This window comes from Sceloporus occidentalis, unplaced genomic scaffold (genome assembly GCF_023333645.1).
Source record: "Sceloporus occidentalis isolate IW3139 unplaced genomic scaffold, rSceOcc1.0.p SCAF_7, whole genome shotgun sequence".
Lineage (NCBI taxonomy): Eukaryota > Metazoa > Chordata > Lepidosauria > Squamata > Phrynosomatidae > Sceloporus > Sceloporus occidentalis.
Window position 1 is genome coordinate 9,939,420 of NW_028316987.1, and position 23,654 is coordinate 9,963,073.

Sequence of the window (23,654 nt, forward strand, 5' to 3'; positions counted from 1 at the left end):
AAATCCGTCACACAATGGCCTCTGCAGTAGACTAGTAACAAACTTGCCCTACCACACTGGATTTTAAAAGGATATTTTAAATACTGTTTTAGCCTGTGTTTTTACCCTGCTTTTACATTCTTTTATTCTGTATCCCCTTTTTACCTGTGCTGGTCTATGACTGTAATAAAGATGAACAGAACTGGTGTTGTTGCTGCTGCTGCTGTGAGCCTTCAAGTCATTTGTGACTTATGGCGACTCTTAGGCGAACCTATCATGAGGTTTTCTCGGCAAGATTTGTTCAGACGGATTTTTCTTTGCCTTCCCCTGAAGCCGAGAGCATGTGACTTGCCCAAGGTCACCCAGTGGGTTTCATGGCTGAGCAGGGAATTGAACCCTGGTCTCCAGAGTCATAATCCAATACTCAAATCACTACACTATGTTGGCTCTCTATTACTAAATCTAACAATCATCAAATAACATTTCTTATTTTGCAAAAAGTCAGTTAATAATTTCCAGTCTTTCCAGAATATTGTTAACATATTTTCCTTAATCAAAAGAGACAACTTGTCTATCTCTGCTAATTCCTTCATCTTGGATAACCACTCTTCTTTCATAGGTATCAAGTTCTGCTTCCATTTCTGAGCATATAATATCCCTGCAGCTGTGATCATGTATTGAATTATTCTTCTGTAACTCCTCTCCAATTGTTCATCCATCATTCCCAGTAGAAAAAGTTCAGGTTTCAATTGAAAATTAATAAGATATTTTGCATCAGACTGTGTATTTAAATCCAATATCGTTTAGTGTTCTCATATGTCCACCATATATGATAAAAGAAGACATATGTGGCAACTAACTTATCAGTCTCTGTTGCAGTCCAGCAACATCCTGACAGTACCCAGTTACCTGTTCCTGTCTTATTCCCACCAAATGTAGAAAGAGAAAGAGTTCCTTTTCTACTCCTTGCAGTTCTGAAACTATTTAAGTTTCCCTATAGCTGCTATTGAACATTAAGATAACTGTGCATTAATTGCATTCATGCCATTAGTGTCGTATCTAGTTTGGCCCTCAATCCTGAAAAAATGAAGCTGCTGTTAAAAACATTTTATCTGACCACACAGGTGATGTTCAGTTTCTGTGGCCCAAAATTTGGAACTATGGTTTTTTTAGATGGCATATCTCAGAATCCCCCACCCAGCTCTGGTCTGAATGGAGTCATTCACTTAACATATAAGCTACTTCCATGACATGTAGTATGTGGGGGTTTTTTGGTTGGAGGTTCTGCTCATGTACCTCCTGCTGTTCTCTCTTGTCACCATTTACCTTGTTCCTGTATCCTTCAGGTTATATTAAATAATCCATAAAATGTGGGGCTATCTTTTTAAGACTTCCCAGAAACCTCACTTAGCTCAGAATCCTGTACCTCTCCAAGGGTGCTAACTAGGACCATCCTTAGAATACACAGTCCACTAATGTTTAAACATCTTCACTAGCTGCAGATCCATTTCTGAGGCCAGTTCAAAGCGCTAGTGCTTTGCTTTTGTAAAAAAGGAGTCTCCACCTCCAATCCTGCAAGGTAGGACAAGGTACAATATGTGCTTTGTCAATATCCTTTGAGGACGATCTGTCACAGTATTTCTTATGTCTGGCATGGAGAAACATCTTGGGCTAAGGATCAATGGGTTTCAAGCCTAGCCTTGAGGGTTACTTGGAATTATCCTGCAGTGTAACAAGACCTAATGGTCTTCCCAGGGAATCGGCATTAGGACTCCTGAACAGCTGATGATTTTAAATTCGGAGTGACAAAACATTGATGGGACTTGAGACAAGCCCTGGATGGTTGCATATGAAGGGGTAAGAAGGAAATATGGTCTTTGACTGCTTTGCAATGGGACTGACACAGTCCTTATTGTGAGAAGATACTGTATATACTCGACTATACGTCAACTTCATGTATAAGTCGATGGCAGGTTTTCGGGCCAAAATTATGGATTTTGCCATGCCCTGTGGATAAGTCAAGGGTAAAACGTGGAGGCTCCTTCAGTGTGTGTATGTGTGTGTGTAGTAAGAGAGACCTAATTGAGGTTATTTGTTTCAACATTGGTTTCAGCCAGCCAGAGACAGTGCGGAGAGGTTCTCTGTTTGTTTATTTAAAAGTAATTAATCACTCAAGACTCTTTCTGTTTGGCAAAGAGAAAAAGAAACTATCTTGGGTCTCTGTTTGTTTGTCTAACAACAATTAATCACTCAGGACTCTTTCTGCTTGGCTCAAGAGAAAAAGAAACTGTCATCCACCGCATGGGGAAATCTAAAAGAACTGCTATCGCATTATCATCCTGATCTATAAATAAGTCAACCTGGGCTTTTGGTGTCAATTTTGGGGCATACGTTTTTAGACTTATAGATAAATATATACGGTATGCAGGAAGCCTGGGGAAGAAAGAGTGATCAGTAAACCCATTTAACCTTTATTTCATGCTGTCTAGGTCTTCCACATGTCTTCAGGCCAGCGTACCTTTCCCATGTGAAACTTCCTAGTCTTCTAAAGGTCATCATGACCTCTTAAAAATATGCCTGACTCTAGATATCAAAATATGAGAATATGTAGCCTCATATTCAGCATGAGAGGGGTGTATGCTAATAGATCATTTCTGTGGAAAGGCTAAGTCATCCCTCTTCAATACTGTGAGCTCCCCATTACTCTTCCTCTTCCTTTTAAAAGCTAAACTGTGATGGAGGAGAGGCAAACTGTGTGCACATACGTGTGTTGTAGTTGTTAAGCGAGTGAACAGGGTCTGATCCATCACATCAGGGATCCATACTGGTAGTGAAACAAACTGTGCTGATGTGCAAGTACATGAATCAAATGTCATAGGACCATACAGTATAGCTTTGCAGAGGCTGGCATCTGGAGAATCATAATGGAGACCTATATATATAATAGCTTTTTAAAACTGTTTTCTTTAATGTTTAGGAATCTTCAGAGCTGGTGAAAACACAGCTTGCACATAACAGGATGCAACGGATCTTAGGTGTTGACGCAGCACTAGTCCTGACAATCAAAACAATTTAAAGCCATTAAGTCTTTGACAAGAACCACCATTTATGTGATTCTAAAGAAAACTTCTTTATTATGATTTAGAGGCCAGGAATTAATGGCCATGCACACTAGTCTAATGAGAAATGGGGAAAAATAATATCTAAACATCTGAGGCAAACATGCAGCCAGATAGTTATGAAATATTTAATTCAACAAATTATTTTATTAGGCTACTCTCTACTCTGTACTTTGAATGTAATATATATAACACATGAAAACGAGGAGGAAGTTTTAAACATTCTAACAAAAAATGCCACATCTGAAAAAACTCTTGATGTTTTAACATGCTGACAAAGAATTTTCAGATTATGTCCACATTATTACAAAAAACAGAGATTTTGAATGGTTTCTAAATAAAGATTTTTTGAATGAAAGTTCATGTGTTAATGAAAAGTAAAAATGTTATTCTATGATCTGGATATCCCACATCTGTGTATTAGGCGCAGTACAGGCTGTCCAAAAATGCTGGTCTGCAGGCGCCTGTTTTAACTCCTGAGAGACACCGCAGCCGCCAAACCATGTGAAATCCCCCTGGAGTAAAAAGAACCCGGTTCTTCCGGGTTCTTTTTGTAGCACCTGGGTTATTGGTGCACTCATGATGTAACCAATGCGCAGGGACGGGCAGATGCTGCACATCACTTACATAAAGATGGCAGTCCCCATGTGGATGGGAGGCCACCGTTAGGCCATCGCTCACATGTACTAGGGTTCTGGAGCATGTGGTTGCCGCGTGCTACAGAACCCTAGTTTCAGCGACAAGATTACCTGTTCTCTTGAGTGTGTGTGTGTGTTTTCAAAATGCAGTTTTTGTAGTTAAAATCATACAGTAGGAAGAAACCCCAAGGGCCATCGAACTAAACCTCCTGCCATGCAGGAATACACAATCAAAACACTCCTGATAGTGGTTTGTTGTTTGGTAAGTTGTTTGGTGACAGAAAAACCAGGGGGAGGGGGAAGTGTGAAGAGGAGAGTGGTCATACAATCCATTTTAGGGAAGTTAATTTTGCCCTACGTGTTTAATTACATGCAGACACAAAAAGAGACAGCTAGAAAGGCAAAAAGCTACTTGGGGTGCTTTTCTTTTCCCCAGTACTTAAAAATTTGTTTTTGAACTACAGGGATCCTGGCACTTGTAATCTAACATGTAGATGTTCCAAGTTCTGCCCCTCCATTTCTGCCACTTATAGGTTTTGAGAGTTTTTCTAATTAAAAAGCAGGGTATAGATATATACAGATAAATATAATTCATTCCTGCTCCCCAAAAGCAAAGAAACCAAATTCTCTGGTGCACATCCTCACCATTACATGACCTGTAATAATTCATTCTACGAGTTATTTTTCTTTGTAGGGATGAAGTTCTCTTTATAAGTTCTACCCATGTTTCTCTAAAGGCAGCAGGAAACACCTGAGCATATTTATGCCCTTCCACAAATCTGTTCATAGGTGGAAAAGAGCTGGTTAATACTCAGCCTCTCATCACCACATATCATGTGCTCCTTGCTGGATATGAAAAGTCATGTATATACAGCACATGTGTACTGCCTGCTGAGTACAAAAGGGAAGTGCCTTATACACTGGTTTTGAGACAAGACCATTGTAACAACCTCTTCATAAGCTTTGTTGGCTAGCACTTGCATTTCCTTTCTGGTTTCTGTAACTGCCTCGTAAAAAACAATGGACAGAGGTGAGTACTATCTTCTCTCACTTTTACTCTTTCTCACTTGATTCCACAGGTATTAACTTGAGCCAAAGCCCAGCCCGCAAACAAATTATTAATGGCAAGGCTTCATCTTTGGATGTAATCACAGTGTGGTTGCTGGACCCACAGAGGGTACCATTCCTTTGCCAATAATAATTTTGGCTCAGAAATACAATGGGAAACAAGGGTCAGATTTAGACCCCCAGTACTTCTCAATTTAAACATGGTAACAGCAAATGGACTGTGCTATTATCTTGTCTGGGTTCCTGTTACAGCTGTAGGAAGAACTGCAGATTTCAAATTACAAAACCTCAAGGTGATATTTACCTGGTGATAAATAACCTCTCTGCTCTAGAACCCCTGTCGCTCAGTGGCACAGTTATTCAGTGATAGGTAAAGCTCTCTGTGCATGCTCTTGTTGTTATTATTTCACAAGATTCAAAATTAATTATAAGCTGGGCTCTGTTGTTGTTGTTGTTGTTGTGTGCCTTCAAGTCATTTCCGACTTATGGTGACCCTAAGGCAAACCTATCATAGGGTTTTTGTTATTTTTTTGCAGGATTTGTTCTGAAGAGGTTTTGCTATTGCTTTCTCCTAAGGCTGAGAGCATGTGACTTGCCCAAAGTCACCCAGTGGGTTTTATGGCCAAGCCAGGAATTGAACCCTAGTCTCCAGAGCTGTAGTCTAACACTCAAACCGTTACACCACACTGACTCTCAGTACCGATACTGAAGGAATAATTCCATATGGCATCACTTTAACTGCCATGGCTCAATGCTATGGGATTCTGGGAGTTGTAGTTTGTTGTGGCACCAGACCTCTCTGACACTGAAGGCTAAATGTCTCACAGAACTATACAGAATTCCATAGCACTGAGCTATGGTAGTTAAAGTGTCAAACCAGATTATATCTGTCTGCAGTGCGGATGCAGTCTTAAATGTCACTTTGTTTAAAGAAAAGTATTCATTTGTAGGCAGTGTGGGCTGCCTTTATTATGTCTGTTGTAGATTTGAAAAAGAAATTTAATAAATGTAATGTAATAAATTACAAGTAAATAATAATAGAGATCCAGTGTGGTGTAAGGGTTTGAGTGTTGGATTATGATTCTAGAGACTATGGTTTGCATGGTGAAAGGAGAGGCAGGTTCAACTACAGGAGCTGCAAGCCACAGCCCTCATCCAGGGGTGTCACTAGTGGGGTGCGGAGCTGTGGGCCACACAAGGTGACATCCTGAGGTGATGGGGTGACACCACTGCTCCCCAACCATCTGTTTTTTAGGCAGAAATAGGTTTTAGTATTCACCTACGTCCCTTGAAAATACTAGAGATTATGCGAATGGGGCAAGGCTCAGTGGGAGGAGAAAAGGCTACGGTTTTAAATAAATAAATAAATAAATAAATAAATAAATTTTAAAAAATAAATCTTTTAAAAAATATTTCTTAATTTTTTCTTTAAAAACATCACATCTTACCAAATTTTCACTTTGACCACATGAAACTATGTATATGTGAATACATTTAGGCTATGTCTATAATACAAAGATATAATTTTTTACAAGTTGTTTATGACACAACTATTACCATTACATTCAGTGATATATGGGAATTGTGATTTATGAGTAACATTAGTAAAATAAAAAAAAATTACTAAGGGTTCTGTATGATGTGGTATGGAAGGAGGTTAATGGGGTGTGTGTGACACCATGAATAACCACACTGGGTGATCCCAACCCTGTTGACACCATTCCCTTATAGAGGGTTATCCCTGCAAACCCTCTTTCAAATTAAAGTCCTCCCTCCGCATACACACTCTTGCCGTATGCGGATTCCAGCTTACACGGATGGCAAGTGGCGAGGGACAAAATGGAGTGCGCCACCATTCAATTACATGAGACTGCAGCATGGTGTGTGTGTGTTGGTCCAGAACGGATCCCCCGTGTATGACAAGGGCGGATTCTACAATACTTTCCAGCCAAGACATTAGAAAACACCTGCAAAAATCCTTATGGAGATCTGTACAATCCTAGAAATTAATGCAAACAAAAATCCTGAGTCACAGACTTGTTTATTGCCATTCCTCTTGTATGACCCATGCCTGTTGTACATCACAGCCTGATTCCCAATCTTAAAGAGCCACTGCAGGGGACAGCTTGGGAAAGAGATTTTTTGTTGGGTTTTTCTGTTCTGCAGTCCAAAAAAGTAACTTTCCCTGGTTCTGCTTCACACTAAACCCAGGTGATATGTTTTTGCATGAAAAGTGTTTGTGAAAAACAATCTACCTGAATCCCAAGCTTGAGTGCAGGATGCCTGCTTTGCTGTTAGGTAAGAAGGAGGCTTGCAGTAATGTTGGCTTTGTGTATTTCTCTCCTGTAGACCAACTTCTGAAAGTGGCCATCCTTTGGAACCTTCCTCTCCTTTCTCAGGTATGATGCCAAGAAAGAAAGAAAAAAATTATCTGTCTGGTGTCTTATTTATCACTGCTGCAGTAGGGGAAGAAAAAGTAACCTAAATATTGCCCTGTTCTCCATATTCTGTTCCTACACTTTTTAAATAATATCTTCACTGCTGGAAATATTGGAAGAGGAAAGTGTTAAAGGTGCCCTTGTTGGTATTAAACAAATGGAAAAAGGTGCCCTTGTTGGTATTAAACAAATTAAACAAACAAACAGATAGTTATTAGTTACCATTCTATCTTTACTTTCCTCTAATGAGCTCAAGGCACCAGACACGACTCCGTGGATCCCCATTTTCTCTTCATACCAACTCTGTGAGATAGGTCTGTCTTAGAGAACATGACCAGGACAGTTAGCTTTTAGCAGCTAAGAGGGGACTTGAAACTCTCACGTGCCAGTTCAGCACCCTAAACATCAAATCTAAAGGTGGTATGGAACAACCTGCAACTGCAGAGTGGCAGGTGCTGTTGGACTCATGCACTGCTTGTTAACTTCAAATCAGTATCTGATTGGTCATAGTGGAAACAGAATGCTAAAGCAGTAGACTTTCAGTCTGATCTAGCAGAGTTGTTATGTTCTAAACCAGCCTTCACCAACCTGGTCCCTCCACAGATGTGTTAGTTTACAAAACCTATCATGTAATAGCCATGCTATCAGGGGATGACAGCATGTAGGCAGCTATCCTAAAAGGACACATTAACTACACTTTGCCACCATTTCTGGGTTGCATAAGCAGCTCAGGTTGGTTTTAGGTAATGTTTTTCTAACCCTTTCTTCTTCTCTAAATCTTCACTTTCACACTTGCAAGAAAAGGATGGAGGGTATTCTGGTGGGCTGTCATCTTCCTTTCTTTTTAAGTAATTTTTCTTTTGTACACCCACAGGATGTGGTAGGAGCCCTTGCTCACGGAGCCCACCACAAGGTATAAACCTTATAAGCCTACAAGATTTTGTTTTGGTTTGTTTTAAGGACTGTAGAGGCCAACCTCAAAAGGCTTTATCCTGTTTACTCTGCCTACAACTCCTCAGCCCCAGACCATGATTGCTTCTGTGGGAACACTCTAACCACTATGTCCCCCCCTTCCCATGTCCTTAGCCATCTCCATTGCTTTCTCCTAGCTTGGCCCCATCTACCCTATTTCTTCTCTTCTTGCCCCATCCACCCTGCCCAACCCAGTCTTCAACCAAATCTTGTGTCAAATTCAGTCCAATACCTGGAAGATCCCTCCCTTCCCAGGGAGACCCAGGGCCCGAAATGGCAGGCCAAAATAAAGCTGCTTCGGGTCACTTTGGAGGTATGCTAGTTAAATAATGCATGTATCCTAAGAGGCTGGAAGCCATGCCAAAGCCATGCTCCAGTCCTAAAGACTGGAGCGCAGCTTTGGCGCAACCTCTGGCCTCTTAAGATGTGCATGTCATTTAAACAGCACACCTCCAAAGTGACCCAAAGCAGCTTTATTTTGGCCTGTCTGTTTGGGCCTCCAGTCTTAATATTTTGACTAGTTATATTGAAGAATCAAATTACTTTCCCAGTATATGTTTTTAATTGTCTGGAGTTTCCCATTGCAAATGTCACACACACTTCAGCTTCCTTTGAAATGCTCATAAGGATAGCAAGGCATGCACCAGAAATCACATGCTGCGGCCACTCCTAAGAGGTGAAATGGGGAAAGTGGTTTATATACATTCTCGACCTATTGATGGAGAGCAATATATATATATATATATATATATATATATATATATATATATTAAAGGCCACTCTCATCTGCTTGCTCCCAAAGATTTTCATATTTCTGCCACTTTGTTGTTGTTGTTGTTGTTAATTGGCATCAAGTCACTTTGACTTATGGCAATCCTATGAATAAGACATCCTGTCATCATCAGCTCTGCTCAGGTTCTCCAAACTCAGGGCTGTGACTTGATTGAGTCTACCCATCTGTAATGTGTTCTTCCTCTTTTCCTACTGTCTCCCCCTTTACTGAGCATTAACGTCTTTGTTAATGAGTCATTATATGGCTGAAGTATACTGTGTATAAAGGTAAAGGTAAAGGATTTCCCTTGACATCAATGTCTAGTCGTAACCGGTGCTCATCTCTGTTACTAAGCTGATGAGCCAGCATTGTCCGAAGATTATTCCAGTGGTCATGTGGCCAGCATGACTGCATGGAATGATGTTACCTTCCACCAAAGTGGTACCTATTTATCCACTTGCACATACACACACACCTGGTTTTAAATTGTTGCCGGTTTAAAAGTGGTTTTAACTATTGCTTGGTTTAACTGTTACTATGTTTAATGTGTTTTTATCTTATTCAAATGTTAATGATTTTAGTGTAGCGATGTTTTAAATTGTTTATATTGTATACTACCCTGACATCCTGTGATAAACAACAGGATAAGAAAAGCTTCCAGGTATCAACTGATACAAGCAGAGTTTTCTTGCAAAGCAAATAGCAAGAAATAGCATCTCCAGACCAACCTAAATTGATATCTCAGGAGGAGGCAAAGGGCTTCTGATATTTGATAGCTTTAGTATACTCAGGAATTGAAGTTTTGTCTCTTTTGTAAAGGCAAAGGGTTACATCTCTCCACCAACATCCCACCCACAAAATACCTGTCCAGATGCTATGTAGTTTTCATTACTAGCCCTTTATGCAATTGCTAACTGCTTGAATAGCATCTCTCTTAGTTTGCCCACTGACTATATGGGCATATGATGTAAACAAGAAGCTTGAAATGACTTCGCAAGTGTTCTCTCATCACCAGAAACTCTGGGAACTGTAGTTTTTTCATATAGGTCAAAAATCTCTAACAACATTCGTGCCAAACAAGTGCATTACTTGCCACAATACTTAAACTCCTTTACAAACACTGTAAGTTTATTGGTAGATGGGTCCCAGAGGGTGACATTCAAAGAATAAGCACACAGTGAAAGGACCATTTCTTCCTGAAGATGTTTCACAGTGTTTGACATAACTTGGAAAAGTTACTTTTTCAGAAAACAATTCCCAAAATTGGGAATTGACTATGCCAACTGAGCTATTCTGTCAACTGTAATCCCAAACAGTAATTTTTCCCTGGCTCCCCCCCCCCCCCCCCACGTCAAACCAGAGTGGAGAATGTGTGACCCTCTTGTTTTTGCTAGGTTGCAGCTCCCATCACTCATCACATTTAATTATGTTGGCTAGGACTAATGATCACTGCAGTCTATCAACATCTGAAAGATCATATGTTCCCAATCCTGACATAGAGAATTCTGCTCAGATGTTGCCAGTCAATGTTTAGATTGTAACAGATGCTTTGATTTTCCTTCTAGTTCTGCATGGGTGAGAATGTGACACTTGAGTATGAAAGTGGTGACTATAATTACACTATTGACTACAATCTGTATGAGGAGGTCTGCAAGAAGGAAGAGATTCGAAGGTTCCGAGCTACTTTCTTACCCACCATATATTCCATTGTGTGCTTTGTGGGCCTGGCAGGCAACAGCTTGGTCATGCTGACCTACATTTACTTCAAGAGGCTCAAGACAATGACAGATATCTACTTACTCAACCTTGCCTTAGCTGACATCCTCTTCCTGCTGACTCTCCCTTTCTGGGCAGTCAGCGCAGCCAAATATTGGGTCTTCAAAGACTTTGCTTGCAAGGCTGTCCACTGCATTTGTCAGATGAGTTTCTTTAGTGGCATGCTGCTGCTCCTCTCCATCAGCATTGACCGCTATTTTGCCATTGTCCAAGCTCCCTCAGCCCACCGCCATCGCTCCCAGAGGGTGCTTGCCAGCAAGATCACCTGCTTCTCCATTTGGATACTGGGTTTCATCCTATCACTCCCTGAGGCAATGCACAGGGGTGTGTATGAGTCTGAAACGCAGATGCCACGCTGCACCCTCAAAACAGTCAACTTGCTTGCCTTCAGCACCTCCATCAGAATCTCTCAGATGGTCTTTGGCTTCTTAGTGCCCCTGCTGGTGATGACCTTCTGCTACTGGATCATCATCAGGACCTTGTTACAAGCCCGCAGCTTTGAGAAGAACCGAGCCATCAAGGTCCTCATTGCAGTTATGGTTGTCTTTGTCCTCTTTCAGATGCCCTACAACAGTGTCATGCTTGCTGAAACCATCTCGGCCTTCAACAATACAACTGGCCAATGCAATGCCATCAAACGCATGGATGTGGCCAGTGACGTGACATACAGCCTGGCCTGCTTCCGCTGCTGTCTCAACCCCTTCCTGTATGCCTTCATAGGTGTCAGGTTTCGCAATGACTTGCTCCGGCTCCTTAAAAACCTGAACTGTATCAGCCAAGCACAGCTCTGGAAGTGGTCAACAAAGCTGGAGAACAACCGATGTTCTATTGGCACAGAAACTGATACCACCACCACTTTCTCCCCATGAAGCACTATGGACACAACAGAAATGGCAAACTGTCCATGAAATTGAGTTAATGACATCCATCTTTGTGAGGAACTGAGTAAAGGACCTCTGAAGCTCGCCAGGCAGGTATGCTACCAGAAGCAAAAGATCACCCCTTCTTGACCAACCCTTCTGCAGATCAACTATAATGGAATCCAGGATACTAAAGGCCACAAAGCAGCAAAAAGTGAACTACAGACTGTTGCTTACAGATCTGAAAAAGTGAGCCACAGGGTAAAGCAAAGTGCTCTGTAAACCAAAAGAGGTGATCCGAATTGTGAATCCAAAGATGATGACTGTCATAATAATAGTCACTATGTTCCTACGCCAATTGAAATTGCATCAAGAACAATACAAATATAAAAAGGTGACCATAGTTCAGTTTATTCCACAGAGTAAGAAACAAACATGAGCACAAGCAGATAAACACATTTCATTATTCTATTCCTAGTTTCTTTCTCTCCCACCCCACCCCCAGTTTCTCTATTTTATTTCTTTTTCTCCCCTGCCATCCCCATATTATTGTTATGCCAGCTGTAAAATAGACTAAATGACCATCTGGATCAAGCCGCATGCATGCACACACACCAAAAAAACCTTGTTCGTCTATGTTTCCTCTTCCTCACTTGGTATCCACCTGTGCAACCTAGATGGTTGTGACCAAACCATTTCAAGTGACTCAAGGAAGAAATGAATGTGTTGTTAAACTGCTGATGTCTATGCTTGTCTCCTATACAGAAGATGCATTTAAAGACGAACATTGTAGAATATGATTGTTTAATGTACCTATCTATATATCTATAGCCTGCATATAAGTTGAGTGTTGTATACCAATCTTGTTATTAGCCATTCCATTAGTTGTCCACAGTAAGCATCAGAGTTCTCATTCCTGTACTGTCCAGTGTTTATAATGGGCTATATAATGGTATCTGTGCATGTGGCTTCAGTGGTGCTATAGTAAATTCTGATGTTCAGGCGCTCACTTTGATTGCCACCATAGTCACAATTATAAATTCCAAAAGTGCAAGCAGCTATCTTAAGCCATATCAGCAAACCAGTTCTACCAGTTCATATCCACCACAAACAAGTCTTTTGTAAGGCTAATGGGTTATAACGGCCAATTCAAAACCAAGCCACCTCAACTGTACCTTGTATCATAGCTCTGCAACTATGATTATATCATCTAGGCTTAGAAGGAACAGGGATATATGAGGGCGTGCCAAGTGACATCAAATGGCATCATTGACTCTACAAGCCCTGATTCCACTACAACATTATGAACTCCCTAAAGTTTCCCAGTGGTGAAGTAGATCATAGAATCATAGAGTTAGAAGAGACCACAAGGGACATCCAGTTCAACCCCCTGCCATGTAGAAATACACAAAGTATTACCAACAGATGTCCATCCAGACTCTGTTTTAAAAAAACTCAAAGAAGGAAATTCCACCACACTCAGCATGTTCCACTGTTGAAAAGCTCTAACCATCAGGAAATTCTTCCTAAAGTTTGGGTGGAATATATTTTCTTGTAGTTTGAATCCATTGCTTCATGACTTAGGCTCTGAAGCAGTGGAAAAAGCTTGCTCCATCTTCAATATAATAAAATGCACTATGCAATCTGCTCAAGAGTTCTCTTACCTGTTATAAATAATATATTTTATGTTTGTTGACAGAATACTGTGAACAAAATTATTACTATTGGTTTCCCTTGAGGAAATTCCCAGCCAGAATCTTAATCTTGACAAAATAATGTTAATAGCATGAGATATTTCAGTAAAATCTCTCCGGGAGAGCAAATTGTTAACAGATTGTTTCTTGATACAGAGACCACCTTGAAATATTCTGAATTTGGAGGGGCAGGGAAGAAATCAGACATTTAGGGGGGAAAATCTTACCTTCCCCTCTCCAGTGACCATTTTTGCTATAGATGATATAAACAAAATCTCTGTCTGAGAAACAGTAGAAGATGATATTTTGGCATGAGATTGGGGAAAAAAGGAAGAGAATTAGATTAGAATTCCGGAACGTATCTTGGAGAGGACTGCCTCTCTAGAGATCTGATATGGGAAACTAACATTAGCTGTCTATAGGAAAGTTAAGCTGTGTGTCTCCATCTGAGGTTAGTTTGTAGTTTTGCAAATAAACAATATATCACAGAAATGTCAGAAGTGTCTTCTAGTAGTTTCACCTTCCAAAGGGTACTAAAACCAGGTAAGAACTGCCTCTCTGGGTTTGTACAGGCAGTAAAAAGTCCCTGGAAATGCTGGTATTTTCCGGTTTCTTTTTGTTTCGATTTTATTTGCATGGCCCTGTTTTGCATCAAAATGCTTTCTTGAAATTTCCCTCACACCTACCTTCCCATGCATCCTTCCTCCTTTCCCTCCAACTATTCCCATGTCACATCTGGACTCAGGCTGCACCCGCACTTCAGAAATAATATAGTTTGACACCACTTTAACTGCCATGGCTCAATGCTATGGAATTCTAGGGAATGTAGTTTCCCAAAGTATAGACTACAATTCCCAGAATTCCATAGCATGGAGCCATAACAGTTAAAGTGGTGTCAAACTGTATTATTTGTGCAGTGCAGATGCACCCCCTCAGGCACAGTTTCAGAAATTGCCTTTCACTAATTCCCACTGAAACCTTCCTAATTATTATTCAGGGGTTATAGACAAATAAGTTTAGCACATAGCATTTGCAGGAATGGGAATGAAACAGAACGAAACGACACAGAATGGGGGGAGAATGCTGCCAATGCCACCAGAAGTCCCCAAGTCATTCCGCATGTGTTCCACGTCAGCCAATTTTAAAGGAGAATTTTGAACTGTTCTTCAAAACTGACTGCCAGGAATGGCTGGGGGAATGGTTGGGAAATGGCTTGGGGACTCCCGGCAGTATCAGCGGCATTCTCCTGTGCGGTAACACCCATTCTCGTTCCATTCCGTTCTGTTCCCGTTCCTGCAAGTGTCGTGTGATTAAAAGTGTTTAAAGTGTTTTAGCAATGTTAAACCAGTTAAGCATTGAGGTAATTTTCTTTTATTACTAGCACTTCCCTTTCCCGCACATGATCTCTGTTGAATCTGCTGTCATGGGAACAGTTACTGTTTTCCTTAGCAATTGTCATCCTAGCTAGCTCTGGGATAACAGAGAGGTAAATACTGATTTAATTTCAACTGATCTTGAGACTGGAAATAATAAGACCTTGTAAGTACTAGGGGTTTTCTGGGTTTTCCCAGCCTGTTCAGATGAGCCCACAGATATATCACTTGGGAAAGTATGGGAGTCCACAACATGTTTCAGGGTTTGAGCTCTAGCAATGGGAATCGATGTTTGCTCTAAGGGGTCATCCACACGTCATTGTTTTTCGCACAACTATTCAAATAATCTCACTCATGCATTCCATCTTTGTTATTCACACTATGGAACTGCATCTCTGTGCATCACTGCAAGTTTGGTTGCTCACATGTGTCAGCACTCAAATAAAGAAGTAGTCGGTGGTGAGAATGTATTTGAAGCACATTCAAGGCATGCAGAGTGTTATCTCAGTTTATCTCAGGTTTATTCCCATTTGTTATCCACACAGCTGACAATGTGAATCTTTTAGAAAAACTTTGAGGGGAGGAACTAATATTGATATGGTTTAAGTGGGGCGTGGTTGGCAGCGGCCACCAAAACTTAATTGGATGCATTCCAAATGAACAACAAAGATTCAACCCAAGTTCTAATTTGATTAACCCCTAAGTCTTGGCAAACTGTGGCATCCATAAGCTATGGGCAGGCAACTTCTTACTCTGGAGGAACAGAATTTTTATCCCCTGACTCCCAACTTACCACTGCTCCGCTGCTGAAATTTGGCTGCTGCCACCAAAATACCTCTGCACTGCAGATGACATGCACATTCACTACCAGCTCCAGCAGTTATCTGTGGTTCAGGTAGGTGCCAGAAGACTATCACAGAGTCCTGCTTTGATGAAAACAAGCAGAGCAGAATAGCCCCTTCCTTTTGCAATGGGAAGGAGGAAAAGGATAAGGGATCTGTCTGCACTGGCCAAGATACCCAGGGCAACCCAGAGTATCCTAGCCCTGGAGTTGCCTCAACCACCCCACTTTACCTGACCCTCCATTCTCATGTCAGAGCAATATTGAGGGTGTCTTACTGAGGCATCCAGCACAGTCACTCGCTTCTGAGGTCAGAACGAGGTGTCCAGCGACAATCACATTTCTGGGCACCTCATTCTGACCTGAAAAGTGAGCACAGCACAGTGAGATGCGCCAAGGAGCTCATCAACATGTCTGTGCACACACCTGCCCCAGTATAAAGATCGCAAGTATGCGGTCATTTTTAAAAATTCATTTCAAGGGTGTTATATCCTGGTTCTAGTGCTGAACATGCAGACACTGTTCATACCAGAACCAGAGTTTGGTCCATACACTGTCCAAACAGAACATTATCAAAATGTTGGGGGAGATGATCCTTTTAGCCCATGCAGACAAGGCCTGGGTATTGTTTTTTCTGTGCTACTGAACTGGGATTTCACCAATTCAATGGGGTGGGGGAGTAGTGGGAGTGACAAGATTTGTAAAATACATGGGGGGGGGGGGGCAAATGCAGTCTGGGTTTTCCACCCCTGCAGTCAGCTCTGTAGGTTAAATTCATTGCCATAAAAGATCCACACCTAGGGTTCTGAACCTGAGCAAACATTTAATTCCACAGGGCAATTATGACTTTGCAACATTACAAATGCAAGAAAGCATAAGAAGTAGCTGAATAATATGAGTACCAAGGGCAATGGCCATCACAAAAACAGACTGCAGAGCCAAAATGGCCCAGGACATTTTGTAGTCACATGAAAAGAATCTAAAATCTCACCAGTCTAAAACCTTGCTGTCACTCCCCCAAACCCATACATTTTGTAAACAAAAGAAAGAGATCTGACCATTTGTTGCTCTTTACTGGTATGCTAACATCTTGCTACCTGAAGCAAACCCTCTCAGTGTGACTAATATTATGGACAGCTCCATGACAAGATCCTGTCAATGTAAATTCAGTGCCATGCAAGCCCTTTGCTGGCACACCCATTATTGAATGTAGAATTTATTAATGCTTAGACTATAGGCCATTTGCATACAAGATGAATAAATACATAATATATATAAAAGTACACCAATATAAAAGTATTGGACTGTCACTCTCACATTCAGAGCCTGTCCATAATTCAGAAATTTTTTATTGGACTACAGTTAACAGAATCCCCCAGAGAACATTGTTAGAGGCCATGCCAACTAGAAGATTCTGAAGCTGTAATCTCAAAAGCAACTTTTCAAAGCTTCAGGTGGGCATGCCTTATGAGAAGCAGTTTGGTATTAGAATGCTTCCAGCAGGAGTTTTCAGTGGGCAATGCTATCAAGGCACCAAAGTCCTGACTTTGGGAAATGTTTAAGGCCCTACTGGGCTTAATGAGAAGGTTCAGTGAGGCTGGTTTATCATATTTTGAAACAAGTAAAATGCCCATTACCCACAAAAGTAACTAGCCTGTAAAGTAGACAGCACAGTATAGTGGTCTGAGCATTGAACTAGAACACTGGGAAGCCAGGGTTCAAATCCCAGCTCAGCCATGTTAACCAGCTGGATGCCCTTGGGCAAGTTATACTCTCTCAGTCTCAAAGGATGGCAATGGCAAACTCCTCTGAAGAAATGTGCCAAGACAACCTTACAATAGGGTCACCATAAGTCGAAAATGACTTGAAGATAACAACAACAACAGCAAAACATTCATTACCATCTAAAGAGGAGAGGACACTCCTATGAGACCATTACGTTCAGACACTGCTGTTTGCAACATTACTGTACTTCAGATGTGAGACTCAGGCACTTTCATGTTAATATGCAAACTCTTCAGAGAGGGCCCTCACCAATACTGAGATACTGTTAGCACCCTTTCTCACGAGAGCATTAATCATTCATGTAAAGGTGAAGTGAAACCGTTCCTGAAACTGCTAAAGGGTTCCCCCCACCCCTGAGTTCTCCTTATGTTGGCTCATGCCACCCCAGTCTATGTGACTGCAGCTCAATCCAAAAGAAAAGGCCACTGAAAGGGTTGAGATAAGTCCCCAGCCAACAAGAAACTACTAAATTGTCTTCTTCCCAGGATTGGAAAATGAATTAAGATATGAAATAATTATGCTAATAACAACAAGAGAAAATAACTTGCCTTCAGACCATCATCAAGGAGGCTGCAAAGTAAGCCAAATGAAGCAGAGACATAATACTAGTTTTGCGGTCACTGTAAATCCTGTAGATGGGGAAAAAAAAGTGTCAATCTATACATTGGTTTGCATTATGCTGCACAATACATTAACAAGTATTTCCTTCAATTGCATCATTCTGTCCTTAAGAAGTAGGCTGGGAGATGGGGCAAAAGAGGAAATGCTATGGAAATGGAATACACTCAAAATTCTGTATCAGAGAAGTAACACTGAAAATTGGGTGAAAATAAAAGCTGTGCAGAGCACATGCCAACTCTTATCTGAGATCAGCTGTTGCTCAAGAATTACGAGTCTTATCTCTGAAGCAAATATAGAAACTCAGTTCTAAAAAGTGAAATCTGAGAGTCTCAAGATTCTGCCTCAGATAGAGGTTTGTCTGTCTCCATGTTAATATTGCTGGCATGTGGAACTGAATATTTTATATCGAATACTTTATGCAGTTATAGAGCAAAGAATGGAAACAGAAAAGTTTTCACAGTTCCTTTCCTTTCTTGGTGCCAACGTAAGATGGTCGACAGTGACAGTCTTGTCATGCCTTGAAGATCAATAGGTTTATCATGGTATAGGATTTCAAACAATAAGAGACACTAAAGCAACACTGTCTGGACTGAAGACTATGCAACAAGAGAAAAAGGAATATCAACATTACTTTGACTGAAAATAGGTTAGACTTTATTTTACAGCATAACGAAGGCATCTTCCAGATGTTCCTGGGCTGCAGCTCCCACAAACACAGTCAGTGTTGTGGATTTATTGGACTTGCAGCCCAATAGCACCTGGAGGGCCACATATTTACCCCAATTCGTATTTTACAGTCTACTTCAGTATGACAAAGCAGCAAAATACCGAATAATTTCCTGACATTAATCCATCCATCCAGAGCTGTCCAGTAGAACTGTTGTGGAAAAGTGGAGGATGGTTCCTTATTACTATCATCATCATCATCATCATCATCATCAAATATATTTATTATCAATTTAACATAGGAGCTTATCACATTGCTTATCTCTAGCTGGCTTAAATCTTAAACAAGGCGGCATCCTGATGTTATCAGATGGATTTGGCTGCCTAATCTGACTTCCGGGTGCATCCCAGGTCCATCCCCGCTTCCAGGAGGGCTCTTGTTGGATCTGGGAGTTTTCTGATTTAAGAAAATGGCCCTCCTTTTTGCAGGGAGCAAAAAGAAGCCACAAAAAGTGGGTTCTTTTTGTGTCCTGGAAGGGTGTGCTAGGCACGGCAGCGCACCTTTCTGATGCCCCTTCTGTGCTACACCATTTGGGTGATGCACCAGAGGTGCATCATCATGGTGTACGCCATCTGGAAGGGTGCACGCCAAAATGGTGCCCAGATGGCACCGTTGGGGCTTGGAGCGTGCAGACGCTCAGCTCTCACCCCACCCACAGGCCAGCACAAAATGCTGGTCTGTATAGCCCTTAACTCAGCAAGGAGAGGAGGGACTGAATCTTGACCTTAAGTAGGAAAAGGCAAACTGCTGCAGCCTCTCCTAACTTGTATGTTCCTCCTCATTAATCACTTTTGCCAGCTTGACCACACTCCAGTGTTGCTTGGCCACACATGTCCTGGTTTGTAACTGTGAAATGTTGAAGGTATGCTACCAACAGGATCTAGGCCTGTGAATATCTCTACAACAGTGGTGAGAAAAGGCTGTTGTTGAAGCCCTCTGAGCTGCCCAGCACACTCCCAAGTAGTTGTTTTAAAAGTGAAATTGACCAACAATGCTCCTCATGCCTCCCAGGGGTCAATTTTGCCATAATCCCTCTGTTTTAGGTCTCTGATATCTTTAAAACAACAACAACAACAACAACAACAGAAAGTGAACCAGAAATTGACTATATGCTGAAAGGCAGAGTCTACAGGCTGAAAGGCAGAATATGAAAATGGTGATGAACGTGAAAAATATTTTACGTACTATACAATTTTGCATACTAAGCTAGGAGACTGCTGAACAGAAGAGGGCAATATAACATAAGAAGAGTTTTTGCAATGTGAATTCAGGAAGTACTAATGATGAGATTGCTTATTGAACAGTACATCAAAATTCACTGCTAATAAATGTTGATGAGAAATTAGAGAATGCTTAAGGTGCAACATTCTTCAATATCATTGAGCAACTGTACACTGGCTTCAAAACTGAGATGAAAACCTTTTATGAAGGGAAATACGGTTTTCCATGGGGTGAATTCAGGCACACTTGCTCTTCATCTGGTGATCACTTACAGCTGTTGCACAAAAGCCCAGTTGTTGACAGTTGTTATGCTATAATGACCTTGTAAATGAGATAAGAAAAAAATGATGCCAGAACTGTCAATTTCACCAAGCAGAAATCTGAAATGGACAATATTTTGTTTGCCTTCCATTCTTGGAAGATCACTTTGTTGAAGAGTTTTTGTCTAGTGCAGGGATGGCCAACTGGCAAACTTCAGTGATGTATTGATCCCCAGAGAAACCTTTTCAGAACTTGGACAAGTTATTTTTGGACAATAGTTCCCAGCCAGCATAGGAGATTCTGGAAACTGTATCCCTAGAAGTAACTTTCACAGGCTTTTGGATTTGTAGCCCAAACAGTATTCCCCCCCACCCCCCCCCGCCAAACCCTCAACTTCATCCAGATTTTCAAAAGCCCTACCAAGTTTTAACCATGCACTTTGCTATCACTTTTTTTCCTTCTATGATACTCAGTTTCTGGTTATGCTGCTATTTCATGCTAATGTAAAGTCAACTGTATAATAAAGTCTGACAAAGAGCTAGTCTACATGTAAGTGTATTGTGCAAATTGCTGTGGATTTCCCCACATTTGCATTGATGCTTAATTGTCTTCACTTTCCTGTGCTAATTTGCATGTATTTGCCCTCCCTCTGCCAAAAATGCAAAAAGCCCAAATTCATGCAAATCATATGGCTGGATCCACAGTCTATTTGATTTGAATTATGAGTATTTTAATCATGTAGACAAGCCCAGGTATCAGCTTGGATCACTTAGATTATACTACATGGTCCTAGCATCCCTACAAACATCCACCAATCCCCAAATAGAAGATGGCCAAACTGGTCTTAAAATTTAGATATTTTGAATTCAAGCTGTATTGATATGTGGACATCCTGTAAAGACAAAGGGGGAGGAGGTAGACATATTACAAAGTTGGCACTTTTAAAAGCTGCTCATAGTGTTAAGCAAGGTGGGACAGAAACCAAGTAACGTTTGGCTGCATCCAGTTTCTTGCTATACAGAATTAATGCAGTTTGACACCACTTTAACTGTCATGACTCAACGCTATGGAATTCTGAAAATGGTAGTTTTGTGGGTTGTTCAGTTGTATCTGACAGAGAGCTCTGGTGCCACAACAAACTACAGTTCCCAAAATTCCATAGGATGGAGCCATGGCAGTCAAAGTGGTGTCAAAATGAATTATTTCTGCAATGCGGCTGCAGCCTAAGTAAGGTCTTGTGAGTATATCATTCCCCTGTTGTGTAACACTGTCCTAAAGAACTTTTTTGTAGTGGTTGGACAGCCGACAGACAGGTCAAGGTGCGATAATTTTTTGCTTAGCTGGCACAATGACATTATTTATCACTCTCAGAGTTCCTGATTCCTCTGAGCTTTACTTCCCTATCACACAACCTTTGCACTCTGCGAAATAAACTGCAACCAGTGATTGGAAGTAATGAGATAAAGAAACTGTTGTTGTTGTTGTTGTTGTTGTTGTATGCCTTCACATCTTTTCCAACTTATGGCAACCCTAAGGTCAATCTATCATGGCGTTTTCTTGCCAATTTTCTTCAGAGGGGGGTTGCCTTTGCCATCCTCCAAGGCTGAGACATTGTGACTTGCCCAAAATCATCCAGTGGGCTTCCATGGCTAAGCAAGGATTTGCATCCTTGTCTCCAAAGTCACAGTTCAGTGCTCAAACCACTATACCATGCTGGCAGTTACCTGTAAGGTGAATTTTGTGGGGCAAAGGAAGAGATGAGGGCATAACAATCTACTGTCACAATGCAGAATTAATACTGTTTGGCACCGCTTTAAGTGCCAGGGCTCCATCCTATGGAATCCTAGTAATTGTAGTTTGTTGTGGCATCAGAGCTCTCTGACACAGAAGACTAGATATCTCACAGAACTACAAACTGCAGAATGCCATAGCATGGAACCATGACAGTTAAAGCAGTGCCAAACTGCATTAATTCTGCAGTGTAGATGCAGCCAAAGTTATATTTCAAAAGTAACATGAGAAATGGAAATTATATTACAGCATGGAATCCAGCAAGTAAAAAGGTCCCTTGACATGAATGTTTAGTCATTACTTACTGTAGGGGGCAGTGCTCATCTCTGTTTCTAAGGTGCAGTATATACCGCCATAAAGCAGCATACCAGCTCCAGTTCTAGGGTTAGGGACTATGTGGCAACCACATGGTCCCCAACCCTAGAACATACGGATGGTGTAACAATGGCGGTGCCCTGTATACACGGGTGCTGTTATTATGTAAGCGCCACGCGGCATCTGCACATTCCCACGTGGTGCTTACATAATGAGTGTGCCAGTGGCACACTTGTTACACCGCCCCTGCAGCATAAAAAGAACCCGCTTTTCTCGAGTTCTTTTTCCTCTGGAGGGAAGCCGCGTGGTTTGGCAGCTGCGGCTTCCCTTCAGAGGAAAAAAGGCCGCCGGCAGGTCACCTTTTTCAGGCGGTCTGTCCCAGGCCTAAGCCAAAGAGCCAGTGTTGTCTGAGGACTGCTCTGGTGGTAATGTGGCCAGCATGACTGCACCGAACACTGTTACCTTCCCACAGAGAGGTAGTACCTATTTATCTACATGCATTTGCATGCTTTCGAATTGCTAGGTTGGCAGAAGCTGGGACTAGTGACAGGAACTCACCCCATCATGCAGGCCTCGAACTGACAACCTGCCAGTCTTGCAGTCAACAGAGTCAGCATCTTAACCACTTGAGCCACTCATCCCTACAAGTGGCGGGTTAATTTAATTAAATTCTTAATTCTTATTTTTTTATTAAAAAGGCAATCAGCACTGAATTCTGAAGTGACACCTAAATTCTCACACAGGTTACGTACTTTCCGTGAAAGCGAGGAAGCATAACAATTTAATCAAATTAATTTTGCAGTGTGCATATATCAGGCTGCATTTCAGAGGAAAGAAGATTTTTTAGATGTAATTTCCAAAATAATCATTGAGCAAGAGCTAAATTTTGACACATGCAATTGGGCTGGCAGAAATACAGTTCCCCATCCTTCCCTCCCTAGAGAAGCCCCTTTCCATCCATGGACACAGAGATCAGGAGAGCCTACTAAACTGAGCACACTCTAATGAAGAAAAAAGGGAGTAAACCCCAAAATTTGTCAGTGGCCCCTTTCTCCCATATAGGTTCTTTAAAATCTGTTCAAAGCTGTTAAGAGCTGTTAGTGCTGGTCAGACAAATTTGGGGTATATTGTTTTCAGAGCTGTCCTTATGTAGGGTTTGGAAAATAGCCTTGCAAAACAAAATTAAAGAAAAGATTATCCATTTCATAAAGAAGATATTTTAGGAATGTTTAAAAAGGAAGGTTTAGGTGCATCTACACCATAGAAATAATACAGTTTGACACCACTTTAAGTGTTGTAGCTGCATTTTACAGAATCCTAGGATCTGTAGTTTTGCAAGGTCTTTTACTTTCTCTGCCAAAGAATGATGATCCCTCACAAAACTACAAACCCCAATAGTCTGT

The 23,654-nt window shown here is 41.3% G+C and overlaps 1 protein-coding gene across 1 annotated transcript; it reads left to right on the forward strand.

Moving 5' to 3' along the window:
• Positions 1 to 4,705: 4,705 nt before the first annotated feature.
• Positions 4,706 to 13,816, forward strand: LOC149309155 (C-C chemokine receptor type 7-like). The gene is made up of 3 exons (XM_089531188.1): positions 4,706 to 4,766; positions 7,154 to 7,203; positions 10,552 to 13,816. The coding sequence occupies exons 1-3, from the start codon at positions 4,757 to 4,759 to the stop codon at positions 11,629 to 11,631; spliced, it is 1,140 nt and encodes a 379-aa protein (XP_089387314.1). The 5' UTR covers positions 4,706 to 4,756; the 3' UTR covers positions 11,632 to 13,816.
• The last annotated feature ends 9,838 nt before the right edge of the window (positions 13,817 to 23,654 follow it).